At 47.4% G+C, this 12,458-nt stretch overlaps 1 protein-coding gene across 8 annotated transcripts in view; it reads right to left on the bottom strand.

Moving 5' to 3' along the window:
* SEPTIN8 (septin 8) overlaps positions 1 to 12,458 on the bottom strand; it is a 53,832-nt gene that overhangs the window by 27,712 nt on the left and 13,662 nt on the right. For 6 of the 8 annotated variants that reach the window (XM_040602768.1, XM_040602764.1, XM_040602761.1 and 3 more), the window contains one exon: positions 1,272 to 1,386. Coding sequence is in view for 6 of the 8 variants with exons in the window: in XM_040602764.1 (XP_040458698.1) it covers positions 1,272 to 1,386 (115 nt within the window). In the remaining 2 variants the exon portion in view is untranslated. Of the gene's footprint in view, positions 1 to 1,271; positions 1,387 to 1,911; positions 2,028 to 4,394; positions 4,414 to 12,458 lie in introns of those variants that run through there. The other 2 variants (XM_040602765.1, XM_040602769.1) reach the window with 2 other exon arrangements.

The following is a 12,458-nucleotide window of genomic DNA, read 5'->3' as shown; positions in this document are numbered from 1 at the left end:
TTCCAGATGAGTGTTTCACAAATGCATGCTCATCTGGCCATACTAAGAGTATACATTCTGGTGTGCCCAAGAATGGCACTAATTAAAAACATACTGCTCTCTGCTGCAATTACCCTTCTGCTAAGGAACAAGCCTATGAAGTTCAACTGTGATTCTAGCCATGCTTTTTGCTTGTGGTTTGGATATTCAGAAGTGGCTAGGTATGGCACAAGCACCTTGCAAGAGCTGTCAGCGTTTCGCTGCACAGTCTACACAAAGCCATACTCTCTTCAGGCAGGCTGAGGGCCAGGCAGGAGTTGCTGCCTCTAGATCTATTTCTGCTGGTTTAGCAGGTTACGGTACTTTAGGCCTGATACACAATACAAGAACCAGCCGAAGTAAAAATAATGCTTATCTTATCACTGGAAGGAATTGGTTTCTAGATCATGTCAATATCAAAATTAAAAAGTGTAACAAGGTTATTTTAAAGTCAGCACCTCGCACCTGCTCATAATCTTCAAGATAAATACTTTACAATCAATAAAACCAGGAACGCTCCACTCCCTCTCCCTTTCCTAGCACAGCGATGGTCATGCTTCAAGCCCTTTGACCCACGCTGGGAAAGCATCAACCAGGCACAGCCCCCAATGCAAACCTCTTATCCCCCACTTTGGGGTGCAGGCTCACGCTCAGAAATGACCGAATTATCAGCAGCAGCTCTCAGCTAACCACTGCATCTGACTGCATCTGCTTGCACACCGTATCCACCAAGAAGCTGCTCATGCCAGCCACCCCAGTTTGCAAATGGAAGTGCTTAATTTGCCACACACAGCCTTCCCTTAACGCTTCCTATTGCACAGCTATCACAGTGAAGGAGATGCCCAACACCTCGCTGATTACAGGAATTCTTCCGGTTTGCCCCACAAGGCTCAGTCACTTGGACCTCCCTGCTGCTCTCTGCAGCTTCTGCACCTGCACGGGTAGCTCAGCTCAGAGCAGGGCTGGACAGTCCCACACCCATTTCCTCCCCTACCCCCCTCACCAAAACTCTAATTTTGGGTAACAATCTCCAATAGTCACTTGTGAAAGTCACAACTCAGAAGCATCAAGCTCCAGAGAGCTGAAGTTCACTGAGGAAAAAAAAAAAAAAATTGTTTATTTAAATAGGCATTTCTGACTTGCTTAAAGTCTCTGCCAAGCCCCATGGCACAGCAGGACACACAAGAAATCCTGGTCCCAACCTCACCGCGCTGCCAGCTCAGCCCACGTCTGTTGCAGAGGACTGTGCTCACCCACACAGAGGATGTTGAAGCTGAAGCCTTGTGTGACAGACTTGCTGACCAGCTGATCAGGGAGGCTGTCGAAGCCAACATGGCCCCCCAGGGAAAGGTTCCTCTTCTCTTCGTTCTGGTAGGGGGAAGAAGCCAGATTAGCAAACTGCATAAAGATGGCAAGTCAGACTGATGAGAGGAACCACCAAGCCCAAGAAACAAGCACCCTCCCGGGCACTGCATAACCTCCAGCCCAAACCGTAATGCTGCCCAAACGAGCTTGTGTTTTGGCACACCACAGCACAAACCCACCGCCAGCAACAGAAAAGAGGGGGAAATACTCATCTTCATGGGGAATTGGGAGAACTAAGCTACCAGGCTACAAAGAAAACACTAGCATAGACTTCAGCTACATACAGCTGGGAGAGATTAGCAAAGGAAACCCCACCACCATGTGATTTAGCACTCAATTTCTCCTTGTCCTTTTTTATTCTACTTTCTTAAACACTCCCACACCAAATTCGGCTTGACAGATTTTGTATTTTCCCCCCAAGTACTCCATATTTTTCCTTTGCTACTGCCATAAGCAGCATGGGTTTGTTTGCTTAGGCATTCAGCGGTGCTCGTCGCACAGGCAGGGTGAGGAATCCTCTTGCTTTACCATCTGTGACCACAGTTTTCCACCGTTTCTCTGCTGTTCCTGTTCCTGCCTCCCCTCTATGCACTTTGCTCTTCCTTCTGTCTCTTCCTCCCCCAGAGGAGGATGAAGCTGATCACCTGTAGGAAGCTTTGCTTAGGAACTAAGACAATAAACATCTGAGGAGAAACAGGTCTATGCCCCGTGTTATACAGAAAGGCAGATCAGATCAGATCAGCTATAAAGTCCAGAAGAGAGGAGTTGACAGAAGGGTAAAGGCTGTTTCTAGCGAAGAACAGGGGAGTTTGGCTTTGCACAAGTATTTCAACAGACACTGCCACCTCTACACAACCAAGCAACACTGTTTGAACCCAGAGACCAGACCACCATCCAGCAGCCTCTCCAGCATACTTATCCTTCCATGGAGATGCAAAGATAGATTATTTCAGAGCGTGATTAATCCACACTCACAGCTTATTTGGCAAACGGCTGTTTTTCTTCTTCACCAGCACACAGTAGAAGATGGGGATGGCAAGAGTGCCTGCCCTTTGCCTGGCTCTGGTTCTTCTGTCTGTCCCTGACAATTTGGACTTAATGTCCCAGCACTAAGACTGCAAGACAAGCATACCAAAAAGAGCCTAAGCTGGCTGTCAAACTTCACATTAACTCAAGAGGAAAATACAAGAAATGAGATGATAAGCCTTGCGTATTGCTCTATGCCTGCAATAAGATTGCTAATCACAAAGCAAACCTTTTTTCAACTGCAGCTCGAGTCAAAGCCTCCTGTAGTTCTGCCTTTGGTAGAACAAATATTCTCAGCTTCGTAAACTAAAGCATTTCAATCACAAGAACAACTTGTGAACAGCTGAAGCAGCTCCTATGCCTCACATGCAAACCTTCTGGCTGTCCTGGCTAGCACTTGTTACCAGCTTTCAGCTGATTTAGCCCAGCGTTCTCCCAAGGGACTCCCTGGAAACCCAACCGAATCGCAGCTGGGCCCCTGCGATCAATTCCATGTCATCCCATCAGGATCGATCAAGCTCACTAACTAAGCAGAAACAGCAATCATTTTAAGTTTTCCTGTGGGAGAGACGGCATCAGTTACGGTTTTAAGGTGGACAGGAGTTTAGGTGAATTAAAAAAGGCCCCTAAGACAGGGAAACTTCCAAGTTAAACTTTCTTTCATTCATCTGTCACCATGCAGAGATGCCAAAGCTCAGATTAACACCTCTGCAGGGACAGATCCAGACCCCAGCTGCGGGAACAGTCCCCAGCACACAGGAAGAAAGGTGAGTCTGTGCTGATCCAGGCAGCTGAATGCTGACCTGCGGATCCAGGACAGGACGGTGCAGCTGTGCAGGGAAGGGAACTGCACCGCAGGTGTGCTGCAGAGGGCTCAGAGCTGCGGAGGTTTGGTTTTCCTTTTAAGGAGGAGACTATCACAAGGTGCAGGAAGCCACTGCGTGCATCGGCAGAGCTTGTGGGGCTTCCTCAGGCTCTCAGCCCCCACTTCTCCTCTCCCCCATGCCCCCCCCCGAGCCACCACCTCACATAGCTTCAAAGACCAGTTCCCAGCACTGCACCACAGTGACAGCCAAGCACGCCGCTCCCACAGAAAGTCACCCAGTTTGATGGTTACACTTTGTGTCTTTTCATTTTAAATAATAAACAAAAAAAACCAAGCAAACAAAAACACAAACCAGAAGCCTGGGATGACATTTTGGATGGGAAATAAATAAAGGCTGGCGATGGCTATGATTAGGCTGAGAGTGCCCAAGGCTGGGAGGAGGTTTCCAGGCAACAGGCAGCACCACTGCTCGCAATTTTAAAATAGGCTCCAGCTAGGCAAGGCTGCATTGAGAACTCAGTCATGCTTCAGCCGGAGGAAACCCAAACGCATTTGCACAGGGCTTTCTTTTTCTCTTCTTTTTTTGGCGTTCAGTTGCTGTTCATTATGGGACAAGAATACTTACTCAAAACCGCTCGCCATCTCTTAAAGCTGCTCAACCAACGAGCCAAACTTCAGTGAAATATTTTTGTCAGTGACCTTGAAATGCATTTTCCTTTTTTTTTTTCCTGTAAGCAGCGATAATAATCTGGTTCAAGTTCAAGAAACTGCCAATACCAAAGCTAAAAACCATTTGCTGTGCTTGCAGCATGTTCAGCTGTCATTCAGCTTCCAAAAGGATTTTGCTGTTGTTGCTGTGTTAGGACAAACAACGGCAACAACTGCTGGAAAGTAATAATGCAAAGAAAAAGAACCGGGGAAAAAAAGTCCTTCTGTTTTATTCTTTCCCTCCAAACCATTGAGCTTAGAAACCTGACAGCCTTGTGACTGCAACTAATTTTTCTGCTCACTTGCATTGTTTGGTGCATTGACCTGCCCTGCAGAGGAACCCACCCACCATCCTGATGAGCAGCCACCTGCACTTCTTCCTGCACCTACCTGCAGCTGATCTGCAAATCTCACCCCCAACGACTAACCCTTTTGGCCCGCTCCCACTCACCCAGGGTAGCTGAAGGACAGCTTGATAGGGTTCACCTGCTAGTGAAGACAACAAGGTCACACTCAAAATTGAATTCTTTCCAGCAGAAGCAGCCAGCCCGCAAGAGTCAGCATAAATAACCAATCCAGAATAGAAATGCTGCAATAAATAAGGGCAATGTAATAAAAAAAAGTAATGCAGCAAGGGGGGTAAGGGGACATTGCTTTTGTTTTAAATAAAAGCTAAGAATTTCAGTAGGAGTTTTGCCACATCTGGTGCCAGCGACACAACTGCCTTGCAGGACAGGCGCAGGCAGGTTACGTGGCAGAGATCAGCCATGGCAAGAGCCAGGCAGAAACACAGCCCTGCCCTTTCCAGTTGCACTGGTCTCTGCAACGCTCCTGCCCTCCCCAGCGCCTGGTAAGAATTAGGTCCCTCAGCTCACAGCCTGCCTCCCACCAGGCAAGACCCCATCCCGGGGCTGCAAATAACCATGAGGCGAGCCAAGCTTTCCCAAAGCCCATTTGATCATTTCGCAACATGATAATTAAGTGTTTGCGATGGCTCCGAGTGCAAACTCCCACCATAAGCAGCCACTTGCAGCCCTGAACATGACTTCTCGGGTCACTAATGGCATCCTATGATGGGCAGCTACCAGGGTTTTACTTTACAGGGAGCCTTGGAACATGCTCTTTGAAGATCTTCTGTGCCTTGAGCTGATCTTCAGGGCTTGAAGCAGAGAGACAAGGGGATAATTTGTATTTTTAATCTGGAATTTCACGGGAAACAACAGATTCATCAGAAAGTCAGAGCAGGATTTATTAATTCTCAGATCCAAAGTCCCTTAAACTTTTTCACAGATGCTCTGGCTGGTCCGAGAAGCAGTCTGTCAAGGCAACAGGCACACAAATGACACCTGAGGGCACAGCCACGGGAACAACAGCCATCCCAGAGGGAAATCGATCTTTGGCTCTGGTCTGACAGCTACGTCATGGGACCCTTCTCCTGGCACGCAGCAGAAGGACAGACGTGCCCTTGGTAGCACAGATGGCCACACTTAACTGAGCACCACAAGAACTGAAACCAAACCTCCAAACACAGCGCTCCAAACCTGCTGTAAGGCACGAGCCACCCCAGCTCCTGGAAACGGTCCACTGGAGGCTGGGGATGCACAACGGCATGCTGGCCTGTTCCTGTGGCCATACCAGTATAAAGCTGCCCAGGGAACTAAAACCAGCATTTCCAACCCACATCAGCTTCTTCAGCCCATCCACAGCAGGGTCCCACAGACCGTGGCTGTGCAGGACCGTGGGGCTAGGAGGAAGCAAGAGGTGGCATCGCTGCAGGCACGTGTAGCATTGCTGCGGGGACAGGCCACAAACCACATCCATAGATGATGATATGTTATTTGGCCCTTCATTGCAAGTGAAACAAGAAAAGGCAGCAGAGAAACAGAGAGACCAAATCCAGATCCCTGTCAGAGAGTCAACACAGTACTCACATATTAATTAGGCTCCTCCTAGTAGACAGAGGGATAAAAGAAACCTGTGAGGAGAAGTGGCACAGGCTACAGCATAGACCAGTGTGCCTACAATCCTTTAAAAAATAAAAATCTGATCAATTTCTCTTCATGCTTCACCTCCAAATTGGCATCAGTTTCACTCTACATCATTACATTTTTTTCAGCAACTTCTTCCAGGAAAAGCAGCTATTTGTCTCTGCCTGCCTGACCCATGGGGGATGCCAGCAGCAAGATCAGCTCCACATCCAGCTGCCCCTCCACTGCAGAGCTCTCCTACCTGGGGCTCCTGGTGCAGAACAGAGTAGCTCACTTTGCTTTTAGATATGCTGGCCCTCCTCTCCTTGCTTTCACTCCAGGAGCAGTATGAACAGAGTGGAATTTGGTCATAAAAGACCATTCTGACATCAGCTGGTTAAAAAAAAACCTTAAAAATAAGTTGAGAATTATCACCTTTCAATTAATCTCAACAAGAAATGCTCTTCAGTGACATATGCTTGTATTTTCTGCTTGAGACAACCCACAGTTTTGTTTTCCTGAATGAAACAGGTGAAAGCATATGGGTAAACAAAAGCATAACTGAATGCCACCATCATAAATGGTGATATTTATTTTTTTAAAATGTGGAGTTTTTTATATTATTTTGAACTTGGCATGATGAGAGTTGCAATGTAAATCTTGGGCCCTGCTACAGCAGTCATCAGCGTACAAGACTCCTGGTTTAATACACTGAGGAACAGCACAGCATTTTTCTGTACCCAAGGTGCCTTTTCCCATTTCTACAGCCCAACAAAACGGGAGTGAGAAAGATGAACAGCTGACATTTTCCAAGGCAAAACAGCAAAAGCCTACAGAGGAAAGAGGAGGGGAAAGTCAGTCCTTTCTTTCTGCTAAATGAAAAGGGCTTACACACTTGAGCAATGACCTTCAAGGCAAAGGCACGTGCTGCTCCCCGGATGCTCCCTCCAGCACCTTCACACGGCTGACCCGGGCTGTCTCCGAGCTGTGGCCAGGCTGAGGCTCCCCAGACACCAGCCCCATGCACAGGGGAAGCACAGCCTTTCAGATGAGAGCTTTCTTGTTCCAGGAGCTCACAGGCAGCAGTATTTCAGGTCCCTCTCTTCCTGGGCTTTTTCCATTTACGTTTTCCACACACAGATAAAATAGCAAGAGGCAACAACACAACATCTACACAGCGCTTTCCCATAGTGCTTCAATTCCCACTACCAAGGCACACTTTTGGTTATAAATTACTCAATCCTGGATGACACCTTGACTTTAAATAATACTGAATCTTCCAGGACTTTGCAGCACAGGTCCCCTTCCAACCTGGGTACCGTCTGTTACCTTCACACCAATGCCTTGCAGTATCTCTGGATATACCCACGGGCACATCGTTTTGCACTGAGGTAGCACACACATACGTGGAGTCCTGGGATCAGTGTGCCAGGCACCCTGCAATGTGCAGAGCACAGACAGATCCTCTCCTCTCCCATTTACAATCAAATCAAAACAGAAAGATAAAACAGTGCTAGCAGACAGACTGCAGCTCCCCAACCAGTGTGGCTCTGAGACCAGCAAGAGGAAGAGGAGAGAGTGCTCCCATGGGCCCTGCTCCGCACGGCCAAGACACCTTTGGCAGCACTCCCGTGGTGGGATGGAGCGGTCATTGCTCTGCAGGGGCTGGCTCGGCACCCGGCACAGCTGGAGACTGCTGTTAGTCACAAAGCAATGACTTCACCTTCTTGATTCCCTGTCCACAATCCACAACAGCACATGCAACACAGAGACTAACACACATACCAGTGGGGTCTGTAGGATGCTATTCCCTTGCATCCCAAGTGGAAATGCATGGTATCAGGAAATTATTTGGTCCTGATGCAGGAAGGCTCATTTGCAACTGAGCAGAAGGATTGTATGAGCTCTGGCAGAGCAAGCTGGTCCTGTGTACAGGCTCATGGATGCTGACACCCCAAGCAGCCACGCTGCCAGCCACAGGCACTGCCTGGCCCCTTCTCGGACCAGGCAGCTCAGGCAGCAGGACAAGCCAAACTGCCCACAAACCATGGAAGGGGAGGTCTGCTCCAGCAACCCCAACTGCACAACTGTGTGATGCTGAGGGGACCTCCCCTAAACACCCATCACCACAAGATTTCTTACAGAGGCGCTGGTTGCTTTATTGTCATTTCACAAGTAAACTGAGTCATGGAGCAGTTAAGTACTTGCCTAGAGACCTTGGCAAACAGCATTGGAAGCCAAATTCAGCTTCTTTGTCCAAGCAGGCACTCCCTGGGGCTTGGCCCAGTTTCTCGATCAATGCAGAAAAATCCGGCAGATCACCTCTCTCAGAAGATCCCACCCCATCCCCGAGTACTGGTCAACAAATGCCACTTGACATTTGCAAAGAAACAGCAGCAAGTACAGACTCAAGTTTCCACAAAGAAAACATTCCTTCTGCCAAGCTCAGCAGCTATGGGGCAGTAACAGCAACACCACACCTGACATTTGAAAAGCACCTTTATGGTGCTAGCAACATTCAAAACAGACACTGTCACACATCAAAATATCTTCTTCTTGTACTCACAAGCTAAAGACTGGTGTATTACAGCATCAATGCATGAACTGGCTCTTTGCACTCTACTAAGCAGAAAGAAATGGCCCAAGAGAAGTGATGAGATCAGATTTGAGGCTGTCTAACAACAGTCAGAGGATGCTGAGCATAGGAAGTCTTAAAGAGGGGCTCAGGGGTAGTAAGCACAACTTCTTTGGTGCCTTAGTGTGCTTCCTTTCATCTCCAGTGCCTTCAGCTGAGGCTGGCCAGCAGAGATCTCGGCACCTTTTAGGCTGAAGTTGTCACATTAGATGCCATCTGATCTCAAGCAGATTTGCAAAGCACAAGCACATACTCAATTCTCAAGTTTTTCCGTTCATCTTAAGCATGTGCTTAAAATTCCAGCTCCCCATTGTGGAGCAGTGAGTAACAGGCTAGGGGAAGAAGAAAGGAAGAAAAAAATAAGGCCACAGAGAAAATTTTAGATGTGGGATTTATGCTGATGTACCACTTGTCTTACAATAGCAACCTGCTATGCTTCAACTTCTCTGCTACCTCTTGCTCCGGCCCGGTCTGGTGGTGGTACGTGGCCAATCCAACAGGACACATCTGAGATGGTGTAAGCAACTCTGCCTTCACTATGCCTGTGCAGGGAGGGCAACAGTGTTTTCCTCACTGCAGCAGCCCTAAAGAACTGTAAATGCCCAACGCTGCTGCTCTTGCCAGCAACAGCAGGGCAAAGCCCCATGGCTGTCACTTCTTTCTCTTTTCCAACACAGAGCTCAGCCACATCTGAGCCATCCCTCCACGTACACGACACTATGTCAGCCAGTCATCTCCAGTAGCTGCACGCTCACAAGCTCCCAGCCCACACTGAAGTCTCCCAATAAAAACCTAAAACTCTAAAACAACAGAATTCCCACCCCCCCTTTAAACTGCTCTCCTAAGAATGCCAAGAATTTTCCCAGACACTCGAGCCTTTATTCATATCCCTCCTGGCTCCCAGCTGCACTCCAGGCAGGCAAAAACATCACTGAAGAAACCAGATACGGAGTCACCACCAAGACAAGCCAGATAAATATGAAAGCCACTTTACATTACAGAGGCAAGATGACTCAAAAGCTAAGGATCTCTCTTTTAGGGCTAACTAAAGGTTACATTGCCTGAAGTGGTACCTTTCTTGAAAGCTTTTGGACCCATTTTTAAGAGCTATTCATAAACCCTGAGACCAGCAAGCGCATTGCAAAGAACAATGCTCAACATCTTGGGAAAACAAGAATTAAAAAAATAATAATAATAATCACTGGTCCAGTATCAGTGTTTCACAATGTCTCATGTGCCCCAGGCTAGTCTTGGGGAAGAAAAAGCTCTGATGCACACCTGTAAAAACCCAGCGTGCTGAACACACACTGTAGTCACCTACCCATGAGAAGGTGGACTAGGATTCAAGTGAGAAAGCGAAACTCCTTTTGAGAGAGGAACTCCTCAGGCAAACTCCTTAGCTGCTTTTCTGAATCAAAGCCATGGTGCCAAAGCAGTGTTTTGATTCCTGCGGCACACCTTGTACTGATGATGTCCCAGCAATACACTGGACGCCAAGCACGCCCAGCAGCAGGGATCTGCACACGCAACATACTCCCTTCTGCATCAGCCCACTCACTTTAACATTTGCAAGCAGACAGCTGAACTGCAGGCACTGCCTTTAGCTTGCTCCAGTCCCAGCAGCCTTTCCTCCTTTAAAGAAGAAAACAAAAAACCCAAACAAACCACAAAACAAAATAAAAACTCTACACACATCTACAGAATCAATTTAATTGGCACAGGCTTAAAACATCAGTTTTTGCTGATGTTCAGAGCCAAGTTTGAAGGGAGAGTAAAGCTTCCCATCTTTTCTTGTACAACATACATCCAAGATGATACATTCACAGCCTGTGAATGCAACATCAGTTTTAATTTTCTGCAAACAAACTGACTGTTTCTGGCTTAAATTCTTCTGACTTTTTACACTAAAAGCAAAATTCCCATATGCTTCCTTTCCTTAAGGTGTTATTTACCGATTTCCCTATAACAGTTATGAAGCCTAATTAATTAATCTGGGGTCTTTCTTAATTAAGAAAGGATAAAACATGCAGTTTGTCCCTATACAAGTACTGGATAAGAGTTTACAAAGGAACCAAACAGGATTTGTCAGGCATTATGCACACAATGTTTTGCAAACATGAATGCTGCCTTTGAGAATAAGGAAAGTTGGTTAAAACAGAGAAAACTATGGAACCAAAAATGAGAGACATTTCCTCCAAAATGACCTTAAAGGATGAGAAAGTTCAGCTTCTCGTCAGCCTGAGAATTCCACCCCCCCATACACTATTCAAAACCAAGAAAGTGAACTCCAAAATACAAACATAACTTTTCCTTCAGTCTGTTTAAAAACAATGCAAAATACAGATAAATGAGAACACACCAGACTACTCTGGTTCATTTCTTTTCAAAATTATTTATTCAAAAGTTGCTGAGGCTTTTAATTTGATGACACTTCACAATTAACCCTGACAAGAGACTAATCTTATCCACTTATCTAGCTAGAGGCTTTCCCAAGTCCACCCAAGGCAGCAGATGCATTCCCAGCTTGCACTCAACTGATCTGACCAGCAGGATCTCTTCCCTTCCCCACCGTCCTGCCACAAGGAAGAGGAGACACTTGGCAAATACAAATGGCTGTGGGACAAAGCCAAGAGAGAAACTGGGTGCCTACCCCTAAGGAGTGGTGCCACAGAAAAGGTTTGGGGCAGTTTAAAAGAAATGTTGAAGAAGGGAAAAGGATCTGGATCCCCATCATGCCGAACAAGCCATGCTGGCTATCAGCCACCAAGATCACTTGTTTTAGTTACCACTTAAAATAAACAGAGCTAATTCCCACATACATTTTCAGAATTTATTGCCTGATTACAATAAATACTATTACTCAGTATATTTTTAGACAAGGAAACAGAGATATAATGGGAACCCAAGAGTTTTGGTCACCACCATAGCCTTTTTCCCCAGTTTGCCTTATGCAACCATCTCACAGGACCTCCACAGACAGCTCTTGCAACTACTGGACAAGTCTCTTTGTGACACTGCCTGGAAGACACCAAAAAGAGAAGGTTTACATAGCACAGCCAGGCAGCCCCAAGAGCTGAGCTAGAGTCATTGTGCTAATATGTTGACTGCTCTGTATCCTATTAGCATGCGCCTCCAGAAAGCCTCAAAGTGTATTAGCACAGAACACCTTTAATTTGAAGATTCAGGGCAACAGAAAGGAGAAAACTATCTGAAACACACATTTAGCAAAAAGATAGGCTGAAAGGACGATTCATTCTGTACGAAAATACGGAATAATTCTATATTCGTGACTATGAGCTAGAAACACCTTTGCCGCAGAAGCGGAACGTTGGGGGAAGCAGAACGTTCCTGGCAGGCTGGCTCTGACAGCCCTTTTACTGTAGCAGAGCTGAAAGCCAGGATCAACTTGGACGAGAATCCAAGGCCTGGAGCAGCCTGCTGCCAGCGGGGTCTGGACTAGACACCCAGTGCTGCCTCCCTGCCCCACAATCGCGGGGCTGCCCGGCACGTACCGGGTACCTGCAGGAATAGACACTATTTGACACTGCCTGGTTGGTCTCCTCTCCCAGCAACCGACCCGAACAACCCTGGCTGTGGCTGCGGGAAGGTTCAGTTTTCCAGTGTGAACACCAGGCGCTCTGGGATCATGCTTCACCCTGGCCCACAGCTGAAGGCATGCCTGTACAGCCCTTTGCAGGCAGACATGAACTCAGCCAAGCAAAAGTCGAGGGACGTGTCCTGCCTCTCTCTTACGGCAGGAGCCAGCCGGAACGCTCCTTGCTGTGGAGGACTCTGGATGCATTCCCCGAATGTTTCCTTGTGCACGTAATGCAGCGGTGGCACAGGCTCATCGCAGCACCTCGTGCAGCAGCAAGGAGCGGACAGGAGCAGCCCCAAGCCCCTCGATGGAAAT

Source organism: Falco naumanni, chromosome 8 (assembly GCF_017639655.2).
Source record: "Falco naumanni isolate bFalNau1 chromosome 8, bFalNau1.pat, whole genome shotgun sequence".
NCBI classification, from domain to species: domain Eukaryota; kingdom Metazoa; phylum Chordata; class Aves; order Falconiformes; family Falconidae; genus Falco; species Falco naumanni.
The sequence above is the reverse complement of the archived record's forward strand: the minus strand, read 5'-3'. Positions and strand labels throughout refer to the sequence as shown.